General features: G+C 41.6%; 1 protein-coding gene across 1 annotated transcript in view; it reads right to left on the bottom strand.

Annotated features, from left to right (window-relative positions):
- ANKFN1 (ankyrin repeat and fibronectin type III domain containing 1) overlaps positions 1-27,549 on the bottom strand; it is a 270,947-nt gene that overhangs the window by 11,339 nt on the left and 232,059 nt on the right. The window contains exons 10-14 of the mRNA XM_003795557.1: positions 23,463-23,570; positions 17,183-17,282; positions 16,741-16,873; positions 15,947-16,063; positions 7,644-7,859 (exon numbers count right to left, since the gene is read on the bottom strand). Coding sequence (XP_003795605.1) covers positions 7,644-7,859; positions 15,947-16,063; positions 16,741-16,873; positions 17,183-17,282; positions 23,463-23,570 — 674 coding nt within the window. The remainder of the gene's footprint in view (positions 1-7,643; positions 7,860-15,946; positions 16,064-16,740; positions 16,874-17,182; positions 17,283-23,462; positions 23,571-27,549) is intronic.

Below are 27,549 nucleotides of genomic sequence, written 5' to 3'. Positions count from 1 at the left end.
TACACCATGGACTATTATGCAGCCTTAAAAAAGATGGAGACTTTACATCTTTCATATTTACATGGATGGAGCTGGAACATATTCTTCTTAGCAAAATATCTCAAGAATGGAAGAAAAAGTATCCAATGTACTCAGCCCTACTATGAAACCAATTTATACCTTCCATATGAAAACAATAACCCAACTATACCCTAAAAAGAAGGGGAAAGAAGAGAGGGAGGGGAGGGGAGAAGGGAAGTTGGGTAGAGGGAGGGTAATTGGTGAGACCACACCTATGGTGCATTTTACAAGGGTACGTGTGAAATTTACTACGTGTAGAGTATAAATATCTGAACACAATAAGAAAATGCAGTGAAGGCCATGTTAACTAGTTTGATGAAAATACTTCAAATTGTATATAAAACCAGCACATTGTACCCCATAATTGCATTAATGTACACAGCTATGATTTAATAAAAAAATTCAATAAATGGAAATAAAATAATAAATGGAAAGACAACTTACATTCAGGGATTGAAAGACTTAGTATTGCTAACATGACAATACTCCCAATACAATCTACAGATTCAATGCAATATCTATCAAAATTCTAGTTATTTTGCACACATGAAAAAGCCAAACCTCAGATGCATATGAAACTAAAAGGAGCCCCATATAGCCAAAACAAAACAAAGATGTAATAGAAAAAAAAAATTAGGAGACTCTCAAAAAAAAAAAATTAAGGTATATGTAAAAAAAAAAAAGTAATGGCAGGACACAATTACGGGAGGGTCTTTATCTAACAAAAGCAATCAATGTAACCTGGTTCTTTGTACCCTCAATGAATCCCCAACAATAATATATATAAACACACATTCTAAAAAAAAAAAAAGAAAGTAATGATAGGACTACATTTTTTTATTACTTTGTATCCTTAGTATCCAGTACTATTTCTGTGTAAATAGGTGCCCAATGTGGAAATCAGGCCAGATCCCTTGAACAGGACACACGGGAATAGCATGAGAGGCACAACATGAGAAAGGTCACAATTGGCAGCAAGATAGAAGGAGCATGTACAGCAAGGCAAAATCTATACAACTTTTTAAAAATATTTGGTCCCAAAAGGAGACTAGAAGTAAAATCAGTTTCACGATCAAGAAGGAAGGAATTCTCATTTATAGCAGGGGATGGGGAAGGCTGACCTTTTTAAGGTTTTCCATCTTGTCTTTTCTGAACTGATCACAGGCAAGTAGATGACTGGAAGAAATTCAGTCAATGTTGAATTTTGGTAAATGAACAACTAATCAAAAGGACAGAAATGGTTAACGAAGAAAAAAGTAGAAGCATTCAAATCAGCAGAATTCGATGATGTACACCCTAGGGATACTTGCTGAGCAAGCAGATGTGGCTACAGACTCATGGGTCATTATTTCTGAGAAGTCATGGAGAACTGAAGAAGTCCCTTAAGATTAGAAAAGGATAAATCTGCCATGAACATGCCTGCCTTTGTAACACGAAGGGGAGAAACACGCGTTGACCTTAGTAATTAAAGACTGACAATTTATTGATCTGTGGGAAAAATGAGAAGGATCCATCAAACAATCAATTTGCAGTCACCCAGGAAATCCTGAGGCGTTAAAGAGGTGTCAACATGATTTCGTGAAGAGCAAATCATATGGACAACTTTAATTTCTGACAGCAAAAGAACAGGATCCGTAGATCAAGGAGAAGTCTTCTGCATTATCCATTTCACTAGGACAACCTGGGAAAAGTAGGAACCTGACCATACTGTTTTAACAATCTCAATAATCTGGGTGGAAGATTTTTTAGATGATGGAGATGATATGGAATTAGACATATTGAGTGATGGCCCAGTAGGGATTGGTCCTGAGGACCAGACTGGTCAGCTTATTTATTGGTGTTCCAGACAAAGAAATCAAGAATGTGTGTATCGCGTTTTGTGGGTCTCAAATTTCATGTGGTTTTGATTTTCTGGGAAATAGTAATAAAGCTCTGAATGACCCTATGCATTGGAAAAATAAGTCTATGATAATTAGGGTTGAAACTTAATAAGACAATGTGCCTGTGAGGATTTAAACCCAAGAGTACAAATACAGGATGGGCAAGAGTGTAAGAGACAAACATGTAGGGGTCAGAACTGACCACAAAAAGAATATGAGTTAAGAACATACTGTGGTTGTATAAAAACCAACACCATTCTGGGATGGAGTTATTCACTCTTTCATTCAATTTTTAAAAAGATGATTGCTGAGAATCTACTATGTGTTGACTTGGCTTTACGTAATTAGTCAGACTGTTTTAGACCTGAGAAATGCCTTGGAAGAGAAAGAGTTAGGAAGAGTCATGTCTCATTCACATAACCTAAGTATAGTAGACGAGCCTTCTAATAACACATTGAATGCCTGTGGGTCTGTGTAGTACCTGATTGGACCTCTAACCTCCAGGTCCACTATAGCCCGTTTGTGTCCCTAATCTCCAGAAAAAAATGAGTTTTTTTTTTCTTCTCTCACACAGGTCCTAATATCTCCTTTTTGATTGTTTGTTGTTTCATAAATTCATTCATTCTATCAATTATTATTGAGTACCCTACTATGTGTCAGGCAATGAACTTGGATATTAATGACACCAAGATGAATAAAATGTGATCTTTCTGTTAATGGACCTCATGTTTCAATGTGTTAAGGGAAACATGTGAGCAAGTTTTTCTAAGCCAGTGTGATAAAAAACACAAGAAGACTGTGTTAGATGCATTGTAGGCCCGAGGGAGGGTGAGCTCCACTCTTTCAGAGCTTCATTTTTTTTTTTTTTTTTTTTTACCATGTCCTCCATTTAATTTAATTCCTTCTATGTAATTCCTTCCTCCCTTTCTCCTCTCTCTCTCTCTTTTTTTTTTTCTCTCTCTCCTCTTTCTCTCTATATATGTGGTGAACTTAACTTACCCTTACGGCTCAGCTAAATGCCACCTCTTCTGCAGTGCCTTCCCTGATAGTCCCTGAATTAATGGCTGCTTTGTCTGTGCTCCCATAGCAGGCTGTTTGTGCTGCTATCAGGCTCTGGTTTAAATCTGCCTTATATTACCTTGATTTGTTTACAAGTCTGCCTCCCACCCCTGACTGAACTCCTTAAAAGTAGGGACCTTGACTTATTCGTTTTCCCTATAGCACCTAGCAGAGTGCTTGTCACCTAGTTGATGTTGACAAAAATGTTTATTAAATATGAAGTGGGAGGAACAGAGGAGGCGAGGGAGAGAGAGAATTGCTGGTATAGTGACTAGGAAGGGTACATCCATCCTGTCTTCCTTGATTAGATAGCCTGAGAGCTTGTCAGATGAGCAATAGATCATTGCCTTTCCAATAACTACAGTAACTATTTTACTTTGCCTGATGGGATATGAAAGCTGAATTATCCAGGATGGCAGAAGTCACAAAATGGTGGCTTCTTTGTGGGCCCAAGATTATATGGACTGCAAATAATTAAAATCTTCTGAATCATTTTCTAAATTATAAAATAAAAAAAAATTTCATCCCAAATTCTAGATTTTCAACTTCTTTTCAAAAAATGGGAGCCATTTCAATACTGGGACCATATTCTTCTACTGTACTTGACTGAGGCCTGAATCTTGTAGATACTTCTCTCTCCAGATCAACATAGTCTGTATTACTTCCACGTCTTTCTTTCTTTTTCAAACCATTGAGATACAACTCATATACCATAAAATTCACCCTGTTCAAGTATGCATTTCACTGGCTTTTATATAGTCACCAGCTTTTACCACTATCACCATTAATTCCAGACCATTTTCATCACTCCAGAGAGAAACCTCACAGTCATTAGCTCTCCTCCCCCTCCCCCTGGGATCACTAACCTACTTTCTGTCTCTATGGATTTGCACATTCTGAACATACCCTCTAGCTGGAATCGCAATATGTGGCCTTTGGTGTCTGGCTTCTTTCACTTAGCATGTTTTCAAGGTTCATTCATGCTGTAGCCAGTATCATACTTTATTCTTTTTCCTGTGGCTGAATGATATTCCATGATCTGGATATGCCACATTTTGGTCTACCTATTAATTCATCATTGTTGGGTCTTTAGGCTGTTTCTAAAGACCATGACTGTTCGGCTGTCATGGAGAATGCTTCTATGAACGTTGGTGAGCAAGTTTTTAAGTGAACCCACTTGGTTCTTAAGTCCAGCCTAATTGGCCCACGTCTCCCAGTCTTTCTGATTCCTGCAGTTTTTGATCCCAATGTTTAGAGGAGCTGCCTCTGGGTAGAAAGAGTTGGAATGCGCTGGCAAAAAGCAGAAAAAGGCAGAGAGTTATTGGGCACCGACTGTGCAGGAAGACAACACTGGGTGCCTGGAGGTGATGAGGAAGGCGGGAGGAGAAGAGAAGGAAAGCAGAGATGGAGGGGATGGAAGCCGAACTTCACCACAGCTTCCCTAGGATCACACTGTACAAAAAGGATGCAGAGCAGAGGAGGGGAGATGGCACGGAAAGCAGCCCGGTGGAATGGGAAGGGCACCCGGAGTCAGAGACGTGCATCCTGGTCCCTCGTCTGCTGTGTTTTGGCTGATACAACCGTGGCCTTTGAAATCCATGGCTTCATCTGCAGACTGGACACAAACTTTCTCCCTCAACTGCACTGAGTATGCATGAGGATTAAATATAAAAAATGTGATAGTGTTACAAACTTGTATATATAGTACACAGGTGAGAGATTTATCTGCAGAGAGAACTTCACATGTGAGGCTTCCAGTGAGAGAAGGGATCCCGGAAGGGCCTGGTCAGAGTAAGTCAGCACCTGAGAGGGGCCTCCCTTTTGGAAATGCTCACCCTGCCAATTAGTTTGCTCAGAGGAGCTCTAACTTGTCCGTAATAACTCTCTTCTCCTTCCCAAGTAAGTGTGAGCAGAATTTGTCTCTCTTTTGCAGACATATGAGAGAGGCTTGTTTCTAAGGTCTGGGGCTTGAGAGGGTTATTAATTTGAGAGAGTTGGACCCTGGAGTTTCCCTGGAGCCCTAGAGATGGATAGATTAGTTGTGGGTCCAGATTTTGTTAAAGCCCTTGCCTGTTTTGAAAAATCCCATTGTGGATTATATCATCTGGATACAGCTTTTTCTTGGTTATTACATATGAAAAGGTAGAGAGAGTGATGAAATGTCCCACAGGGTGATTGGGCTAGTACCAGAGGTCTAGGGGAGCAGGGAAGAGAAGAGGATGGACTGAGTGTGTCCAAGAGGAGCTCAGCGTTGCTTGAATTTTTCCAAAAAGAAATAAAAATTACTAGCATTTATTGAGTACTTTGTGCTGTTCTTCTAATGCTTTATGTATTAACTCACTTAATCATCTTTGGAACCCTATGAAGTAGGTAGGGTCTTCTGGAAATGCAAGAGATGAGACTCTAAAGAATATGTTCTAGTCACATAACCAGAAAGGGTGGGCTCAGGAGTAAGACCTAGTCAGCCTGAGTTCACAGTGATGCCCCAGAGTGTGATGTGACTGTAGCCAAAAGAAGCCCAGGTTTCTAATCAGAAAGCCTGGTGGTCATCTCTCCATTGCCCCAGAGAATAGAGAGTGGTCTGTGGCCTCTTATTGTGGAAATCGCCCAGTCTGCTTTCAGCACCACCAACACCTATCTCTCCCTTCGTGTCGAATTGGCAGTGCTGACTCCTAACATAATTAAATTCTAAGTCTTGGAGGGACTGGATATCAGCCCTCATAGTTTTTTCCCCCCATTTCCTTTCCAGTGTAAGACCTGGATGGGAAGGAGGGGAGAGACCAAAAGTGGGGGGAGGAGTCGGGAGAGAGGGGGTGGGTGGGAATGACATCAAGCAGGAATGTGCCAGTCAGCGGGGGTAAATTTTCCACTTGGATCTGTGTGGAAACCTGATCCTGCCTCTATTTTTGGTCTCCTTCTCTAACAACCTTTCACCAGATTGGAATTTTTCTGCACCTGTAACACATTTTTAACGTAATAAGTCTGGGAGAGACCAGGTATTATATCATGCTGAGGCCTGTGCTGTGCTTCTAGGAGCAAAGGTAGCCCAGACTCCAGTTTATCCCTATAGGGGATTAGTGTATTAGTCACCCTGTAAAAGCTCAATTTATTATGATTTTTTAAAATGTTTCTTTTAGCACTTGCTTAGAAGAGGTGAAGAGGGGAGCCACGGATGTGCCTGTGTTCCCTGCCCCCACCTCCTTCCCACATGAACACACTATCGATTTCCTAAGAACCTGAATTCCAGAAAATCAAATCCAGAGCTATTGGCTTGGAACAATTAGCTTACCTTTGCTACACTGGACTTTGTCCTGGTTTGGGCCAGGGCAAGTCATTAAAAGGTGGGATTATGGCATTAATATTAGCCACCCGTTGGTGGGTAATGAAAGTAAGGTGCCAAGTTAGCTGTTTAGGGTGATCATGAGTGGCTCTTGGAGCTGAGGCTTGGATTTAGCTTGTTTCTGTGTGACTGGGCCCTTCCTTTCCCTCTCACTCCAGATTAGCTCTTGTGGATATATGCTAAGTTCTAAGAAGCTCAATGCAGATGATACGGCCAGCTTTTCTACCTAAATGGAGAGTTCTGTATCATTCATCACTCTCACTGGGTTTAAGAAAAGAAAGAGAAAAAGAAAAAGAAACAGCTTGAAGTCAATGCTCACATGAGAACGTGAGGCAGCGTGCTGGCCGGGAGAGAGCACTGGGTACAGGAGCAGACGTGGCGTCCAGGTTCCAATACGCAGGCTGAAGTCTGAATGGGAGCTGCCTAGATTTTGAATTTAGGTGGCTATTCAGGCCTCAGTGGGGTCTTTCATCCTCTGTTTAATCTCCCACGCCTCACTCACTAAAACCTGAGCTCCTACCTCAGAGCGTGATGTAAGGTAGCAGAAAGAAGCCTGCTTCTAGTCAGAAGATTTGACTTGAACGTCAGCTCTGCTGTTTTTCCGAAGGGCAAATCCAAGCTTTGAGGAGCCTGAAGCTAATATAGCTACTGGTGCCTTTTTTACCAGAAAAGAATACAAAATCATGAATGCTGCATTGCTAAGAGTCTCTGCCAGGGCCTGGGAGGGGCTTGTGCAAACAAAGAGTCGAATGTCATTGAGACTTCGTTGGAGTCATTACATTGTCTCTTTGTATAGACATATATGACTTAACTTCCTTGAGTCCCAGTTCTTTCCTTCCTAAAATGGATTTAACTATGCTTATCTGTCCCAAGAGAGTATTATAAGGAGGAAGCAAGAATAAATACATATAAGAGTGATTTTGTTCAAAGTATCATGTATGATCTATAAATGTGTTGTTATTATAATCCATTCAGGCATTAGTTTAATGTTTGATTATACTACCTATTGATGCCCTACTTAATTTTGTGTTACAGTGTTCCTCATTGATTCACTGGTCAGGGCATCTTCAAGTTACCCACGATTTGTACTGCTTGATGAGTTTCAGATGTAGAGAGTGATGCATAAAAATCAAGTCCTGCATCTTTCCTATGTGTGGGGTACAAGCAACACGTCCCTGGATCCTCTCTACTCCATCCCTGTATATGTCAGTGGCTCTTGAAATATTTCACTGGGGCTTCAATGATTGTGTTTGAAATTTCAAAAACATTATGAAATTAAAACGACGACAACAACAACTCCATACCTGGATGGTTATCAGTAAAATGTCTAAGGCTGTTGGCTCCTCGGGTGTTGATAGAGATTTCCTCTGACTTTGCAGCTTTGAGATCTGCATCCATTTGCCATTAAAAAATGAATAAAGCATCTCCACTTCCCTGATGGTGACTAGGAGTATATTTCCATGTCGATCTTTAATAGGTTCATAGTAAACTCTTCCCAAGTTGTGTGTTCCAAGTAAATTCTAGAAACAAATAGATTACTGGTAGCTTAGATGTTGTGCAAACAAAGCAACACAACTGCAGCAAAAGACACTGTAAATAATGATGTGATTTCTGAGAAGCGGGGGTGCTTTTTTCTGCACTTAAACCTGGAATATGTGGCATCATAGAAATATACTTAACAGAAGGTCCAATAAAATGTCTTCATGAGTCTGCAAGGATTATAGCAAGAGGCCCCCCAAATATGTTTTCTTTAAGCAAATTCAATATCTGTAAATATCTCTTACCCACATAGACACACCAGCACATAAACCTCAGTTACCAGCACTTGAAGAGAATCCCAGATGTTTTAAAGAAAAATGCCTGATATTTAAAGTATGCAACTTGTGGAGTTCTCAAGAGATCTACAGTAAGCTGGTATGAGGTGGGGTTTGTTTAAAATGAAGAGGTGAATTGACAATGTAGCACATTGTACAGGTCCCCAAATGACTACACATTCCCTTCAAGATACTTTAATTAGAAGATTGGCCTGGTTTGACTTATCTGCATTTCAGGGGGTTCCATTTATTTAAAAGTTTGTTAAATTTGCTCATGAGCTGGGTCAACTGAGGCAGACAATACTTTTAGAAAGGTAGGAAAGGGAGGATCCACATTTAAATGTGGAACGGCCTAGGTAACTGTTACTGAAATAAACAGGAGTTTTACAAACATGCAGGGGTTGAAGATTCCTAATCTAGAACACTGAATGAATAGGAAAGCGTCTCCTCTTGTTTTAAGTATCTATGATTTTTTAAAAATTATGAATTATTCCAGAGCTCACAGTTTTTATTTTGGTGAGCTCACATAAATGGTGGTAAAATGCCCTATTAGCATGAGAGGAAAAGTAGAAGAGGAATTTGTGAAGGTGACACGGATAATTTAAACATGAAGGAGCCGGGGGGTGACTATCCATATCTATGAAGATGCTGGGATGTCCCCTCACAGGTAGATAGGGACCGTGTCTTAAATCTTTTATTCTTTCTCACAAAGACTAGTCACATAACAAGTTCGGAATTTCATACACAATTACTGACATGGTGTATATATTAACTCGGCAAGATTATTATTTTCTTAATGGCCTAATTAGATTTTTTTCTTGCCAATAATTTATTTCTAAATTTTACTATATGACAGGCACTGTGCAAGGAAGGGACCCAGGGAAAGAGAGGTGAAGCAACCACGATCTCATGACACACACACAGACATAGGCAGTAAAGCCAGAGATCTGCTAAGATGGAAGTATGTATGGGAAGTGGTAAGGGACAAAAGAGGGGATGGTGAATTCTACCTCGTAGAATTGAGAAAGTCTTCTCAGCAAAGGTGAAATCTGGGCTGGGTATGGCTTTTAGTCAAGCCCTATGCAGTACCATAGTTGCTTTTGTTTGTTTGTTTGTTTGTTTGTTTGTTTTTTGAGACAGAGTCTCACTATGTTGCCCCAGGGTAGAATGCTGTGGTGTCACAGCTCACAACAACCTCCAACTCTGGGGCTCACGTGATTCTCCTGCCTCAGCCTCCCAAATAGCTGGGACTACAGGCACCCACCACAATGCCTGGCTATTTTTTGGTTGTAGTTGTCATTGTTGTTTGGCAGGCCCAGGCTGGATTCAAACCTGCCAGCTCTGGTGTATGTGGCTGCGCCCTCGCCACTGAGCTATAGGCACCAAGCCAAGTATTATGGGGTTTTTTTTGTTTGTTTTTTTGGGTTTTTTTTTCAGTTTTTGGCCAGGGCTGGGTTTGAACCACCACCTTGGGCATATGGGGCCAGCGCCCTATTCCTTTGAGCTACAGGCATTGCCCAGTATTATAGTTTTACATAGAGAAGTTTGCTGCTAGGAAGCTGTGTAACACTGATAAACTAACTAGAATAAAAAGGGACTGATTTGTTATACATGCCAATTTCTGTGGTGTAAATACTCCTGCTAGAGTGGATTTCAAGCTACCAAGACTTTGACACAGGCTTTCAAAATTCCTGAATATTTAACAATTGGCCCTCCTAAGTCAGTACAAGTCAGCTCCGGCCTACCATTGCTATTAAGCTTTTACTTGGTGTTAAATTTTAGGGCTGGCTGCCATTCATTAATTGTTGGACTCCTGAAAAATTATTTATCCTCTCTACCTTAAGTTTCATCTTCTAAAATTAAAAGTCATTACCGCTCAGACATTCATTACGCTAATATTTACCTTATTGAGTATTTGAGGGATAATTGAGTATTTGTGGGATTAAATCAAAGAATTCATGAAAAAGTGCTTTGTAAACTCTCAAGCTTGATACAATGTAGGGTATGCACTTTCTTTAATGCTTTAATCAGAATCCCATCCTAGCTTATACTCCCTTTTAAGACCCAGCCCAGATTTCACCCGCTCTGGGAAGACTTTCCTAACTCTGTGAGGCAGACTTTACATCCCCTCTTTTGTCCCCTACTGCTTCCTGTACAAATGTCAATCTTAGCATGTCTCTGCCTTTACTGCCTATATCTGTATGTGTGTGTCATGAGATCATGGTTGTTTCACCTCTGTGTCTCTGGGTCCCTTACTTGCACAGTGCCTGTCACATAGTTAGAGATCAGGAACTTTTGTTGACTATGTTAACATACTATATTAAGACATTAGAAAATCAGTTCACTTTCAACTGAAGCTTATGGGTAGACACAGATTGAGGTGGTCATTTCACTTAAAGTTATTGTTAGTTGTTCATTATCAGCTTTGGCTAAGTTTTCAAATGGGATGAATTAAGAAAGAACTAGGAATTTTTGGGAAATTTTCATTTGACATCAAATTGCATTGGAGAGCTAGCTTTGGGGAGAACCCAAGTAGGATATTATTGTGAAAATAAACTGCAACCATGGTCCAAGGGGTCAAATTCAGGGTTCTTTAGGATCTGAAAAAGAGACTGTAGACTATGTTAATACCTGTCATGCTATAGAACAGAAGTTAAATGACCTGGGCCCCTGGTGATCCTACAAAAGATGAAGAGAAACAAGGGCCACCCAGTGACTAACAGGAATGCATCTAGGTGATAACCAGAACAAATCACAGGACTATCAATAAGCCCTAGACCAAGGTGTGATATTAAGCTTGGGGTGACATGGAAAGTTGAAGGAAGTCCAGAGTAAGGATAAGAAGCCCTGAAAAAAAAAAGAGTAACATTTGGTGAAAATCTATTTTTCCCTAGATAAACAAAAAAGACATACAGGTGTTCATAAGTTGTTACCTTGCTCTTATTTACTAATACTCATTTCTAAAGGCTATGGAGGAGGAAAGTTTAATGTCATATAAGCTATCATGTCAGATTATTACTGTCTTTTGTGGGTAAGTAGTTTAGATGCTTCACAATGGATTGCAGAACAGTGTACACGTCTCCCTCTTGAGGCCTCTGCCATTTTCCTTAGAGAGAGAAAAACAACGTGAGCTCTTGGTCACCTACAGGTTTTCTCATCAGATTTTTTTTTTTGGCCAAATGCTGACAGATACTTGTCTCCCCTCTAGCCTAGACAGTTTCCATGAATTAACTAATAAAATAATTAATGCACACTTCATCTTGTCCGAAATAAAAATTTAAAGGCACTTCTAATGATGCACGATAGACTTGTCCTTTTTCTTTGTTACTATAATGTGGACAGTGTCTTCTATTTAAAAGTTTGTCTGCTTTTTGTAAATTCACACACAATAAGATGATGAAGTACTAGAAAGAATGTGGGCTTTGGAGTCATATAAATCTGGATTTGAATCCAAACTCTGCTACTTCCTATGTGTGCAAACTTGGGCACAAAGGAATCTTTCTAGGCCTCAGCTTTATCGTCTGTTAAAGGAATACCAGTAATAGTACTTTCTCATTAGGCTGTGGTGAAAATTAAAGGAGATAGAATTTGTAAAGCACTTGGCACAGTGCCTGGCACCTCCTCTGTTAAATGTAAATAGTCATTTCACTATTATTATTATTTATTATTATATGTTAAAAGACCTCATGATAGAGCAGAAACTTGGAAAGCAAGACAGCAATTGCACAGTGGCTGATGCGCTCGGTAAAGTAGGTAAGCCAGGATGCTGTGGACTCAGAAGGGGGAGAAAGATCACTATTAAGGCCTCCCTGGGCCATGTTATAAGGAGCCTAAGTCAGAGAATGCCTTCAGAATCTTTTAAATTGGTTACTCTGGCAGAAGTGTGGAGAATGGATCAGAGGGTGTTAAGGCTGGAAGCAGAGGGAAACTTCAGAGGCTTTAGACCTGACTAGTAATCAGGTAGTAGAGGTAAAATCAGAAAAGAGAGGAGAATAAAATGAGATAGCCTAGAGGTAAGTCACCAGGCTTTATGTATGATTGATGCCAATCAAGTTACCTATGTTGCATTTTTATTTGCCTTAGCATACTGTAAACAATTTCGTAAAATGACACAAAATATTAAGTATTTACAAATCCACAGTTTTTTCTTCTCATTTTGAAAAGTTTTCCTGCACCTTACCCTTATGCTCCCTTCCACCCCCCCCAAAAAGATGTTTTCAATATTTCCAGACATTTTCACACTAGGGACCAGTAAATAGTTTGGGTAATAGGTCCTGCAAAAAAAAAATGATGAAAGCAACTCTTTTTTATTTGTCTAGGAACATAGAGAGAAGAGAATGCCTAACATTGCTCAGGCCTTGACAGAGGTACTGTAAGGGATGGCAGTTGATTGAGGACTGTGAGGCTCTGGTCACTGTGCAGGACCAGACCAGGGAACTATCTAGGTGCTAACCATGGCGCAAGACACATTCCTGTGGTCCTTTTCCCTTTGGTTAGATAGGGATTCCCAAAAATCTGATATTTGAGGCCCATGGGGTTAGACTGAAAAATACATTTATTTATGCATCCTGTACTTACTGAGAGCCTACCATACGCCAGGCAAAGGGGATATAGTGGTAACTATAACTCCCTTAATTCAAGAACTCACAGTCCAAGTGGGTCACTAAGCAGACAGTAAGATAAATAATTTACTGATGGGATTATGACCATTGTTCTGCAAGAAGGCCACTTATGAGAGGGATCTACTTAATCAGGAGACCAGAGAAAGGCTCTTTGATGATGTATAAAAAATTTAAGCTGATCCCTGAAAGATAATGTAGGAATTAGCAAGGCAAAGAGGTAGAAGAAGAGGATTCTAAGCAGAGGACACAGCTCGTGTGCTAGCAAAGGAGACTAAGAAAGAAAGGTTGTGAAGTTGGAAGAAAATTAGGAGAGTGGAAGCCAAGGGACATGGTAACTTACAAAGGAGAGCAGGACTAAGTATATCAAAGGCTGCTGAGATGCCAGTTGTGAAAATGACCTCCAAGGATTGTAGGATTGGATTTAATGGAAACCAAAATCATTGGCAGGGATGGATCTAGGTTTTGTGGAATCCTGAACCATGCAATTTTGGAGCCATCGTTAACACAAGAATAGATAATTACAAATGGAAAAGTCAGTGTAAAAATAAATATGTATTTAGAATGATAAAATAAATCTTCCTCCACCTACCCCCAGCCCAGTAAATACAAGAATATTCGGAATTCTGGATCTCCTTTTCTCCCTGAAATTTCTTTAGGCAGTTTACCAGAAACGCTTTCTAATGGCAACCCGACTTCCCCTCTCCACATAAAACACTGTGAATCCTACACTCACGGGGGCTCACTCACTCCTCACAAGTGAGGAGTCCTGAAAGTCCAGCTGCATTAGAATTATCTGCCTCTGATCACTGGTGTCTTCAGAGAGCGGTTTTGTAGACATGATGGTAGCACAAGTCAGAGCAAGTGCTGAGAACTGATGGGAAGAGCAGTCCAGTGGGGAATGAGGATGGAGGCAACCCTTTGAAGAAGTCTGGGTGGAAGGAGGAGAAAAGAGATAATTTAGTGGCTGAAGGGATAGGGGGTGAAATTTGGGGGCAGGTGAAATTGGAGCGACTTGAATATTTTTAAAGGAAGATAGGAAGGAAGAGATGGGATGCAGAGCACACGTGGAGGAATGAACTTGTGGAAGAAGGAGTGAGACTTAGCCGTTGGAAGAGGAAGGAAGAAAGAGAAGTGGGAGAAAGCGCAAGGAGTTTGTAAATGGGGCAGTGGAAAAATCATGAATTCACCTTTTGTCTTAATGAATTAGACAGTGAAGTCATCACCTGAGATAAGGATGGAGAGCGTGGGGAAGGGGAAAGGATGTAGGAGAATGGAGAAGGTTTTAAATAGCTGCTTTATAGTGTGAGAGAGTAAATTTAGTAGAGAAATGAAACGGGACCACCAGGGAACATTACATGTGAGAACTGTAGTCATAAATTTAACAGAGAACCAGTCAGCCTTCTTTTGTGATTTTTCTGCAACAAGGTACAACGACTTCAGTACAGGCATGCTGGATTCATCCAGGCTTGGGATTTTTCCAAATAAATAACAAAGAGAGAGGAAATGTAGAATATTTTCAAGGAAGTGATTAAAATGGGCCAAGGAATCTAAGCTGGACAAGGAGGGAAATGGTTTGAGAAGTAGGCTGATGCAGGATGACAAATGGCAGAGTCAATAGATTTGGGGGTTGAGGAAATCCAAGATCCATGGCAATGGAGTAGTTGAGGAGGGTCACAGTGGCCATGGTGTCATCCCTCAGGGTCTGGCTGCAGTGGCTTGTAACAGCCTGATCCTTCTCATGTTACTGGTATCAGGTGAGAGTGCTCTAGGAAGCCTCCAATAAACACATAATAAAGAACCCCACTTAACATTCTAAAGTTGTTCAGTCGAGATCCAGGCATGTCTGGGTTGTGTGGTGGGCTAATGGGAGGGTCCACTGAGGAGTCTGAGTCCCCTGGTAATGTACTTTATCCTAAAGAAAGAGTAGTTTGAGATACAGCGGCATGGTCCAACTCAACTGGTCAGTCATGAAAGGAAGCCGCACTTTGAGTTCAGCCTAGTTATCAGGGCCCAGCTCCAAGAACTTCTCCTTGGGTTGGAGGAGAAGATTCTGCAATCAAGAGTTGAAATGAAGAACACTGTTTTCTGGAATGTCATGGAACACACAGGGCAGTAACCACCTATGTAATAGCGTATCACCCAGAGGGGCAAATTTGCATTTCAGAATTAATTATAATAGCAACACAATAATTCCTCTCATTGAAGAGGGCTGAATTGTTATGATGGCGGGGGTTCAAGTGAAGAAAATTCCTGTAATTGTAGGTGAGAGTGGAGCCATATAAGTTTTCGTTTTGTTAATGGAACCCTATTTGTATACTGTGGCTGGGCTGGGCTGGCCAAACACAGCATAAATAGATTCCTGTTATGTATGTTTCTGGGGGTGAGGTCACCGACAGCTTTGTTGGTGATACCCATCACTGATAAAGGCTCAGCAATCTCCTAAGCACCCCAACTCCATGTAGCAGATGTTCTTCTGTACTAAGAACCACTAATTCTGTTAATCCTAGAAAACAATGGCAGGAAAACCCAGAGAGCTTGGTTAGAATTCAGTGCCTTTTCTAGGAAGAGTCCTGTAACCTACAGAGATTGGGGACTTGATGTGATTTGATTGATACTATGGAAGGATGAATAAATTCAGGACTAAAGATATCTTGATCTCTAAATCTTTTAAGAGTTGTTTTCTGTTTGTTTTTAAAACTAAACAAAAAAATGTACACAAGTCCTTATGCTTTACCAAAAGTACCGCACTAAGAAACTCCTCAGGACTTGGGCTGGTCTCTTTCTCCATTTCCACACGCGCAGAGATGTGGCAGGGATGGAGAGTAACAAGCCTTCTTCCAATGATACACATCTCTTATTTTGCAAGCGATGAAAGGAGAAAAGAGTTAACTAATTAACATCAAATCTAGAATTCACGTCTTTTTAGTCCTGATTTGGAGGGCTATTCACAGCCTTTCCAGAGAGACCCCCTTGGAGGAGATTGTCCAATGCACAGCTTCCCTGCATGAGCCGGTATGCAGCTCAAGCTGTCCAAGAAGCATTCACGTGCCTGGGGATGTAAAGTGGAAGGAGCCCACCCAGCCTCCTTTTGTTCCAGGTGGGATTGGAAACGGCACTGTCCACTTTTGCAGAAGTTTCCCTGGGAGTGTGGATCAGAACCCGGGCCCTCACCTGTAGCTGGGCGGCTGCTGCAAGCATCTTCTGCCGAGTTTGCAGCACTGTGGACGAGGACATGGAGGTAGGTACGCTTTGCCTCAACCACCTTATATCTTCCCACATACAAGACAGCTGCAAAAGAAGTCACGAGGTCGTATCATCATCCAAGCCAGTCCATGATTTAGGTTGTGGCTTCAAAGCAAAGCAGGGAGAAGGAAACCTGACCCCTGATGTTTGTTCTCTGGTCCATTTTCAGATACACGCGAAACAACTTTTTGATCTCGGTCCAACTGGAAAAAGATCTGAATGCTAATGAAACAGCCAGATCTACATTTTAGTCTTTGCCAAATGATCCCATAACTCAGAAGAGTGGAGACACAATCTGACAGGGTGTAAGCCTTTTTGCTTTGAAACTGGAGTGTAGACAATACTTTGGCATTTATTATTTTTAATTGTTTTTGTTTGGGATTCATTGAGGGTACAAAGAGTTAGGTTACACTGATTGCATTTGTTCAGTAAAGTCCCTCTTATAATTGTGTCCCACCCCCCAAAGGTGTGCCATACACCATGACTCCCCATCCCCTCCTGCCTCCCCTCTCCCCACTTGTTCATTCTCCTACCCACCCCCTTGTTTTGGTGTTTATTTTTTTCTAAGACAGGGTATAGTAGGGTTGAGGGGGACTTCTGCAATAATTAACTTTTACCTCCAAACCTTGCTCTCCAGAGACCCCTGTCAACTAAGGTTTCTGAGATTCCTTGCAGAAACATTGGTACAAAGTGGGGAAAAAGGAAATCAGAACTCAGAATACCTTTGTGAACCACAGAAAATCTTGTGTAATGGAACTGGTATGAGAATCATCTATTTCAACAATTGGTATTTGATCTTCATTGGTGACTAAGATATTGTCTTTGTAATAAAATATAACGGCTATGTAGAGTCCCCTAAAAAGAAAAAAAGAAAATAAAAATTGTCCTCAACCGTCTCCTCTACCAGACTTGGAAAAAGTTTATTTTTTATTTTTTTGGACATGATAAAAGATGAGCTTAAAATATACCTAGGAACATATTCCTGCTAAGTAATCATAAATTTACTGGCTAGAACACAGAGAAATTACTATCTTGCCCAAATTCTCTGAAGAAAGATAAACTTCTTTCTTTTAATAATAAATTTCTACCCAGTTTCCATTCAGAACCCCAACCAGCTCCTTCTTGAGAAGTTAAGACTTCCTGGAAAAACTACATTGGACCCACCGTTTTAAGGTCTTCACAAACTTGTTGGAGGAATGGAATAGGTGTTTCAGGCTCCTTGAGACGGACTGCTTTCGGCCTGTGGTTTGTAATTTTGAACTTTCTGGAACATAGAAAAAAATAGTGTAACCCATGTGGCAGACTAACACCACCGATTCCTTCTTCCTCCCATCTTCTCCCCTGCCCCCTCAGTGCCACTTATCCTCAGTAGGGATTCAGCTCATTTATTCCTATAAGAAGCTGTTATACTTTAAGATGCCAACAGTTAGCTCAATTAATGAACAATTCCTCAGAAATGTTGAGGACGAGTAATATTTATAGCCACAAGGGAAGCCAATTACCATGTTTCCCCAAAAATAAGACACTGTCTTGTATATATTTTTTTTCAAGAAGACACATTAGGGCTTATTTTCAGGGGATGTCTTATTTTTATTAAGTATAATACAACAATCTCCATTTATTCAAATACAGTGAAGTCATCTTCTTCTGGAACCTGACAGGGGGAGCCGACCTTGTTGGTGGGGCTGGCGCTAGTGATGCGTGAACTCCTTTCCCCTAGCCATTGGCACGTGTGCAATAGGATGCCTGGGGCCGCGGTTACCACATGTGCACCCGCCCAAGTGCGAAGGGCTGGGAGAAAGGAGCTGTGGCAGATAAAATGTAATCTGGTCTTCCTTACTGCTCCGCGGTGCTGAAATGCATGGCGTGGCTATCCACACTCATCACTAGGTCTTATTATCGGGGTAGGGCTTATATTTATCAAATGCATAGAAATCCTGCTAGGGCTTATTTTTTGGGTAGGTCTTATTTTCAGGGAAACACGGTAGATGTACAGTTAGTGAGTGATGTATTGTAAGGTCGAATAAAAAGAAATGGAATCCAATTCTTTGCTATCCCCTCCCCTCCCCCTGTTGCCTTTTAGTGTTCATGTACTACTTCTTAATGATGGAAAAGCTGTCCTTGTTAGTCTACATATTTCATTGATTTTTTTTATTATAAAATTAAAGGAAGCATGTCATAAAAAGTCTGGAAAATAGAAAAAAAAACCCATTCATATCGTCTTTCATATAACCACTGCTAATATTCTGGGGCACTTTATTCACTATGTATGTTGGCTTATAAAAATAGTTGTAGGAGTAAGGATGATAATCAGCCTCATTATTTAGGAGAAGAAACAGACCGAGAAATGAAATGAATTGCTCCAGCTTGAAAAACCAGTACCCAGGGAACCCGAGACGTGTATTTACTAAATATTTACTGGGACACTTCTACCTGCGAGGCGATGAGATGGACCATGTTCTCACTGCAATTGGAGGTAAGGCTGCATAGAGACCTGGGCAGGTGGCCCAGGATGGAGGCCCAGCGTGGCTCTGCCTATGGTTACATAGGAACAGCTGACTGACACAAGTATTCATGTCAGTTTCAAGCGTCTGCCAGTAATAGTTATTCCTGGCAGAAAAAAACAAAAGCACTTCCCCCCCGGACTTGAACAGGCGTTCGGATACTTGAAAACGATGCTGCTGGGACTTCTGGTTAAATACTGCATGGCGAACATGCTCATTACATATACCACTCTTCCGCAAAACCTCACTAAAAACAGAGTAGAGATTAAGGGGGGAAAAACATAAATCCGTGAAGACAAAAGAATGGGAAAGGAGATAAAAGCACGTACATTTTGGTCGCTGGAAAGCAGATGGACAGGTGGGTTTAACAGACTTGAGTTAGATGAAGCCCACGCCAGCAGGAGAAAGCTGAGAAGCAGCCTGATTCACCTCGTGGGCACTGGGGACTGCTGGCAGTGAGGGGTGAGGACGAGCTAAAAATCAGGGGCATTTGTGGAAGGCTAAAAACGGTTAGACTTTTCAATCTCCTTCTCTACTGCATAACGAGACCGATGTCCTTTCTCCACCGTAGAAGAAAGCTAGTGGCTGATTCTCTGGAAAGCAAATAACGAAAACTAAAGTAAAAACAGGAAACAAGGGAGGTGTCTAGAGCAAGAGACATCAGGTGCTGTTGGAAATGGGGTGACAGTGGTGGCGCAGGTGGATTGAAGGAAAAGTTTTCGTAGGTAATACTTCTCCACTGGGTTCTTGGAACACTGGTCCCCAAACCTATACCCTTTATGCAGGACCCTGGAGGAACCTTCTCTGGAGAATTTGACCAGGAGAACATGCCTAGAGGTATTCCCAACGGGAAAGGTCGTGCTAGATTTCCCTATGGCGAAGGCTGTAAGTAAAGAGTCTTCTACACATGCTTAGAGCCTCCCAATGGCTGCTGATTTCTCTTCTCTTGAACTCTTGGCCTCTAGGGATCCTCCCATCAGAGCCTCCCCAAGTACTGGGCTCACAGGTGTGAGCCACTGCACCAGGCCGATCATTTCCCTTCTCTTAACCTGAGGAAACATCCAAGGATATTCAGGCAGTTGAGGAAAACATCTAAGATGAAATAAGAAGGCCAAATATAAATAGATAAAAGAACAACTTAAAGGAAAGAGAGATTATGCCCCCCAAAGAAAATATAAACTGAAACGAAGCCTATTTTTAATAATCTGAGAAAAAAAGAGATGATATTGCCTCCTTATAAAAAAGAACAGGTGTCTGTAAAAAAGACCCATCAGAGAAAAAAAGAGAGCAATCGGGAATTAAAAATATGTTATCGAAAACTGAGAAACCCAATAGGGGGTTTAGCAAATAAAGCTGATGGAATCTCCAAGAAAGTAGAATAAAAAAATATGAGGCTGGAACCTAGAAGGAAAAAAAGACAAGGAAAAATTAAAGGACTGGTGTAGGAGATTCATCAGCTGAATAACAAGAGTTGTGGTAGAAGAGAGGAGAGGAAAAGAAGGGGAAGAAATAATTTAAGAAAATGTCTCACAATTGAATTATTTTCATAGTGAAAGAAATTACTAAGTGCCTAGTACGAGAGACGGCTGATACTAAAGCACATCACAGTGGCATTTTGGAACAGGGAAGACAAAAGAAACCTTAAAATCTTCCAGAGAAAAAAGCAAAAAAAGGTTTCATATAGAAACTCTGGAATCAGAGTGGCCGCAGATTTCTCAGCCCTGAAAGCTAGAAGCCAGCGAAGCAGCACCTTCAAAATGGCAAGGAATACTATTTCTCCCAAGAATTCTGTACTTACCCAAGCCCTTGAATAGATGGTAAGTAGGGTCAGTATGTCGTTAGCCATGCAATGGCCCCCTAAATTTGATCTTAAGCATCCTCTCAGAAAGCTATGAACTAGAGGGAAAGGTTCCACCAGAATAAGGGACTAAGCCAAGAGCATGGATGACATAGCAAACGACAAGAAGGAACCAGGTCTTGGAAAGTGGTAAGAGGAGGCCTGAGTATGGTACCGAAAAAAGCCGTGCTCGAGGGACAGTCATGCGTACTCAGCTCAACATTGCCCTTGAACTTTCATCCCAATACTGAGCATACAGATCAGCTGTGACCAGTTAATGCAGAAATTAATGTGGGGGCTTTGGCACCCCCTATTTATTTTTAGATTTGGAATATGCTATATATTTAGTGAGTATCTTAGGTGCATTGGAGTAGCCCCATTCTTCCTCTGGAAGAACAGGGGAAGTAAAATCAGCACCAGTTTGCAAGCAGCCCACCCTGTGCCAGGTGAATTTAATTCATGAGCTAATTGACTCTTGATAAGAATCAGGTCAGACAGATATTAATTATGATTAATTTTGTTGATGAAGAAGTGATCATTCTGAGGGGTTAAATGCTTTTCCTAAGAACACATGGCTAGCACGTGGTAGAGCTTGGGTTTGAAATAATTATTTTTTCTATTTGTAAAGTTTGTAAAGGTTTGTGTCCCCAAGAAACTACACAGTATTTCAATGTAGTTGCATATTTTAAATAATAATTTTGTACTCCTCTGTAAGTAATACTTATATTACGCTGAATTTATCCTTTTAAATTTTTAGACTGTTATGTTAAATCTTCTCAGAATCGTTTTTTTTACGTGAGGGAATTTGTTCTATTTTAGCAGGTTGTAGGTCATCATTCCCTAAAGTTTGTGCCTTGGAATACCAATTCTGTGAAAAATGTTTTACACGGCTAAAGTGGTTTAGAAAGTGCTTCTTTAGCCGAATTCAATATGTCTCTTCATTAGTCTTTAATATTCTTTTTTTTTCTTTTTCTTTTTTTTTTTAGACAGAGCCTCAAGCTTTTCCCCTGGGTAGAGTGCTGTGGCATCACAGCTCACAGCAACCTCCAGTCCTGGGCTCAAGCGAGTCTATTGCCTCAGCCTCCCAGTAGCTGGGACCACAGGCACCCGCCACAACACCCAGCTATTTTTTGGTTGTAGCCATCATTGTTGTTTGGCAGGCCCGGGCTGGATTCGAACCTGCCACCTTAGGTATATGTGGCTGGTGCCTTAGCCACTTGAGCCACAGGCGCCGAGCCAGTCTTTAATATTCTAATGTATATTTTATATTCTAAGAGGGGGATATAAAATACAATGTTTCCCAAACTTACCTGACAAGAGAATCTTGTCAGCGTGCATCTTATAGGACCACTGGTCTTATATGATCACTGGTCTATTATAGTATCTTTAACATAAAAAATATTCCTCCTTTTTGGGAAGTTCTATCTTATGCCTTATTTAAATCTTCCCCGATATTGTGTATTTATGTATATTCTTGTAGGGGAAAAGCATGTATGTGATGGAAGTTGAATGGGCACCATAGAAATAATTGGTCTTCTAGATAATCATTTCTTGATTATTAGACAGTAATGCAATAGTAATGGAGAGAGCATGTGAATCCTCAGATAATGTTTAAAAACATCCTCCATCCTCATGAGCAGTTTCGGCTTTCCCCCCTGATAAAGACCAAACACACATAGTGGTTTATGAATTGCAAAGAATCATCAGTCTAATTGCTTTATTTATATACCTTTGCTGCCGTATAGGCAGGGCAGTGATAGAGGCAGAAGATAAGAAAGGAACCTAGGTAAGAACTGGCTGACTTAAACGAGCTCTCCATAATTGAGAACTGAGTGTGCTTAGGTCAGTGTGAATGTTGAAGGTCTCAGTCTGGGTGAGTCTTCCCAGAGACCTGGGAATGGAAATCCCTCCTGGGTTTCCTTCTCAAATGACTAATGTGTGTGTATTCACTTCTCCTGATGAGTCATTCATTTGGTGAACACGATTTTGTTGCAAACCCTTGTCCACATGTCTAGCTAGAGGCAACATTTCTGAAGGCTCCGTTGTCACAGCTATACAGCCACACAGTCCTTGGGAGTGACTCTTTGCTGTTTCTTTATACCTGGCTCCAATGCAGTTCCTTTCATTTTATTTTCAACTGTGGATTTCTTGCCCAGCTGGTCCAGTTGTGCCCCAAATCTAGACAGCATAGTTGGAGATTTGATGGGGAGTTTGGAAAATTAAAACTTTATAGAGGCTTTAATTCTCCAAATAAAACTAACAGCCCCTTCCGAGAATGGTTACACAGATCAGAAATCTGACACTGTCCCATTTGAACAGACCCAGTAGAAGAGAGGCTTTTAAAAGCTTCTCAGAGAATCTCAGGATGTAGTTGGCTAAAATCTAGAGAAAATGTAGTCTACTTTCCCTGGAACAGTAGTACAGAGGCAGATTAAAATACAGGGTGAGAGGTGAGTTCAGTGCCCAGTCCCAATGTTGGGATGGGAGACGAAAGTGAAGTGTGAGGAAGACCAGACTTGGAACCAGAAAACCCAGGTTGGACTCCTGATTTTGCCTTTTCCTGGCATTGTGACCTTGGGCAAACCACTGAGCTTCCGTGGTAAGTGCCAAAGCGAGAATAAAAAAGAGATAATGGATGTAAAATTGCACCAGGAACTATATTGTTAATAGATATGAAGCTTTATTGTTATTGTTATAATTGGTCTAGCTTCTTTAGGGATGTTCAGGAAATTTCTCTTGGAGGTGAAAAGTTGGAGGGTGACTATCCCAGCCACCCAGCACCACCACGCAGTCTCTGCGAAGGGACAGTTCAAAGAGAGAGCAACTCATGGAAGGGGCTGTTTTTCTTATGCTTCTTTTCAAACTGTTCCTAAGACGACAGGGAGAGAGAAGGAGTGAGGGGGAGAGGGAGGGAAGAGAGGAGAGGGAAGTCACTTCGGAAGGGTTAAAGCAAGATAGTGCTGTAAAGTGATTCCAGATGTACAAATATTAATATCTCCCTCTCCCTGATGAATGAGAAGGTATGACCCAGTTAGGAAACTGCTAAAATTACCGGCGCCACCGAGACCTCAGTCGATGGCCCAGCACAGATTTTTATCCTTACCCCGGCAATTGTAATGCTGATGAAGGGCCCGGACCTGCTGCAGCAGGCCTTCCAAAACTTCACTCTGTCCCTTGTGTCTGGGCTCTCTGTCGTCATAGTCTTTCCAGTCTATTGAACAAAAGAAACAAACAGAGTGAAGTTTTAAAGCGCGGGAGGCCTCTTCCCCGCCCTGCCTTGGGAGCCGGAGTGTTGCTCATTCAACCCACAGACTCCGTGATGAGCGCCGAGCACATGCAGGGCTGGCGGGCAGTGCCAAGTCTGTGGAGGCTGCCATTCTTCAGAGCCCTGTGCAAAATAGTAATTGTGGTCGGTTTCTTGTGTTGGGCAGTTTGAGGGCAAGAGAAAATGGTAACCGAAAGCCAAAAGAAAATAGGAAATTTGGAAGTCCATTCTCCCCTCTTCCTACCCTTCCCCCCCCACCCCGCCCCCCTTTCCATCATCCCATCTCTTAATCAGTTCCTCGGCCACCTCTCCACTCAGCACCCCCAATCTCAACTGGGTTTTCACAGTAGGAAAGAAAAGGGTGGGAATGTGCAGACTAGATGAAATCCACAGTCCCAATGCTTTTATTGTAGGTTTCACACTTTTGGCCAAATTGACATTTCTTTCCAAGGAAAGAGCCCATGTCAGATGCCAAGAAATGGAAATCTACATTTTGCTCTAATGAATGTCTGCTTTGGTTAGCTGGCACAGCTACCCCCACACATACTCCGAGCCACCAACCACCCTGTCTGCTCAGTCTCTAAATATACAGTATTAGCTTACATGGCAAATTTAAATTGCAAGACCCACTGAGATTTTTCTCTCCCTTCTATTTTCATTCCTTTTGGCTATAATGATATCGAGGGACTAATATGGGACTAATGTCAAGATTGTAATTCTGCTGTCTCCAAGTCCTGCTTATTTTTTTCAGTCAGTCAGTCATCTCATAGTCCATCCCTTCTTCCTTCTATTTTCTTTCCCCCTTATTTTTCCCCTCAGAACCTTTCAAAAGCAACAACTTAAAGCACTTCTCCGTTGCAATGCTTCCTCTAAAAGTGCTGGGCATTCTTCCCCAGAAAGGCCAGGTAGGTCATGAGTATGTCTTGGGCTTAAATTCTAGTTGAACTAGTTTCAAATTCCTTCCACCACGGATTTTATTTTAAAACATGGGCTCTCATTCATTTAGAAACTGAAGTCAATGTCCTGGCAGTTAATGTCAAGTGAGAGCATGGTGCATCAGCCCATCGGAGACCCACGAGTGTAGCATGGTTAGGAGGAACCCAGGTTCAGAGTCAGATAAACCCGGGTGTGAATCTGGGCTTCCCAAGTCCTAGCTCACCATCTGCAAGCAAGTTACTTACACCGATAGGCCTTCTTCCTACCATGAAAAATGAGGTTAGCAGCTACTTCATTTGATTTCCCTGAGTATTAAATAAGGCATAGATTAGGCATCTGGCACAATGCTTATTCCATGCTAGGTGTCCTGTAAATAATTACTTAAAATGCAGGGGATTCATGGTGGAAACACCATTTCTTACCCTATCAGCTGATTACCTATGAAGAAGGGGGCCTCAGAGGTTTTCTAATCTTTTTCCTTCCTATCCTCCCCCATCTCCATTTTACCTTTCAGCAGACTGTGGTCCAGAGATAACCATTCTAGTCATCCACTACTCAGCTTGTTAGGGGCATAGCAAGGACAGTAATCTTGCTGTGGGACCCTCCAGATAGTGCCCACCTTCTCAAGCCATGGAGGAGTATGTGTGTGTGTGTCTGTTCTTCTTCCAGGAAGAAGGACCCAACTCCTGCTTGCAGTTGTGTGGTGTGGCTTAGTTGTGGTCAACCCTAGAGAAGGGGGATTAGCACAAGTGCCTCCTGCAGACTCTTTGTTCCTTGCGGTCAAGAACCATGACTTAATTTCTCGTTGCCTCAGATTCCTTCTTCGTAAAGTTTTCAAAGATCTCTTTTTAGGTTACGTGAGGTTTAAAAAGAAATAATGTGAGGAAGGCTCCGTCCTGGGCACACAGGAGGTACTCACATGTTGGCGAGGCCTGTGAACAGTCAAGTAGGATGGTGCTTGCGGGGCAGGGAAGGGTTTTCACTGAGAAATTTGAAAATACTTGTGGAGATAAACACTCAGTGGCCTTTAGACTATTTGTAGTGGCCCTGATATCCGGCACAGAGAGAAAAAGTGTTACCCTCCTGGGTTCTCAAAGGCCATGATGAGTTCTCTTAGTGGAATGAGTGCATCTGAAATGCTCAGAGGAGGAGCAAGATCGCGTGTTTGAGCAACACCCCTGGCTTGAATGACTACGTGGCCCTGCCCGTAGTTAATGCACGTTAATGCATTCTAATGAGTGTTAATGCTGCCGTCCAGGCACGAGGGGCTGAAACGGGCCTGCCTTCTTCAGCTCAGCCCTATTACATCAGAGGCCAGCTCCATCCTGATGACTTTATGATACATTAGAAAATTGCTAATGCTAAATTGCAGCCCCAGCGAGCACGGGACGCGATGCCAAGGCTTTTGGAAAGAATGAGTTTTTCTCATAGATGCTTGGAAGGTTCTGACGACTACATAAAATAGGAGACTTTAGGGATGAGGGAGAAAATTGGAAATATATTAAGAAATCAGGAACCTGACAGGAATAAACTTAGCATGGCAGGAAAGGAGCAGATTGTGCCACATAATACAGTTCACTGTTCTGGTAACGAGACACTCCGCTCGCAACACAACCCAGAGCTTACATTCGCTGGCGATATCAGGACTTTCCTGATCGTAACTCAGACAAGCCTGTCTGGGTCCTTTTCTCTTATTCTGTACCATACCATATAACATAAGTCTATAAAAACACATTAAGGCCTTTTGTAAAAATATTAAAAAAAAAAACCAGTTTTATAGCTTACTGGAACATATTACCCAGTTTCCAATTACTCTGTCATGTTAGAATACATTGTCCTGTAGTAAATAAATACTGATATAGGTTACATCACAATGTCATAGTCTGTTTATAAATAGAACGGGAGTGTTTTTAGATTGTTCTTTCCAAGTGATAGGACATGTCTGCCGCAATTACAACCACATGTTAGGATTTCAGCCGTCTGCCAGTTACCCCTGCGGATCACACAGACCATTTTAGAAAGCGTAGCTGTTTGATATGTTAATTACCAGTTAATAAGTTACTCCTTCTAGTCCTGAGCAGCTATTCTTATCACTCTGGAGAGAGCTTGTCATGTGGGTGCGAGAGACACTGTGTCTGAATAGAATTTGCAGCTTATAGAACCAGAACATCTGATCTTTACCAGCAAATGCGTCTATGTACAGATCAGAATTTGCATGGGGTATGTCTTTGGAATAGGGTTTCCCAGCTTCACTTTACAGGGCAACCGAGACTAGTATTTTTGTGCTTTTCTGTCCTTTTTGTCCCTTCAATAACATATAGTCACCTCCTACCCCCCAACAGGACCGGTTCCCTTATTATCTTAATCTTGCAAATTCCCCATTTGGGCTTCTGCTAAACCTTCAATAAGACTGGAATAATGAAATCATTAAATGCAGGGGGAGTCAGGGGCCTTAGAGATCTCTGGGCTTGGTGGTCCAAGGCTCTGGCTGACCTCATACAGTTTCAGCAGCCACCACCGGTGATTGGCAGGCTCTCAGTCTGTTTGTCTGCCTGCTACAGGGCACTAGTCGCCACTGCATATGAGACTTGGCTGAGCCTTGACCAATTCAGGCCTGAAGCGTCGTTCAGCCATGTACCAGGGTTGTATGCTGGGGAAAGACAACATCTTGTCTGAATCACAGGTCAGACTTTGAACCCTGTATGTATATGCCTCTGTGTTTATAGTTCCCTCATCAGTAAAATGGGTCTAATACGAAAAATCACCTGACAGGTGTATTATGAAAATTAAATGTGTTAATCCACGTAAGGTACTTAGCTCAATGCGCTGCATATAATTAATTGTATAAAGGTTATCTCCGAGGTTGATGGTGATGCAGGTGATCATGGCAATGATGCTTATCTACACGTCAGGAACAATGAGGAAGGATTGCCGTGAGGATTAAGAGACCCTGCATGGGAAAGCCTGTGATATACCACCTGATTCATGG

This window comes from Otolemur garnettii, unplaced genomic scaffold (genome assembly GCF_000181295.1).
Source record: "Otolemur garnettii isolate 467f Iridium unplaced genomic scaffold, OtoGar3 scaffold00094, whole genome shotgun sequence".
NCBI classification, from domain to species: Eukaryota; Metazoa; Chordata; class Mammalia; order Primates; family Galagidae; genus Otolemur; species Otolemur garnettii.
This window is presented reverse-complemented; position numbering and strand designations above follow the sequence as displayed.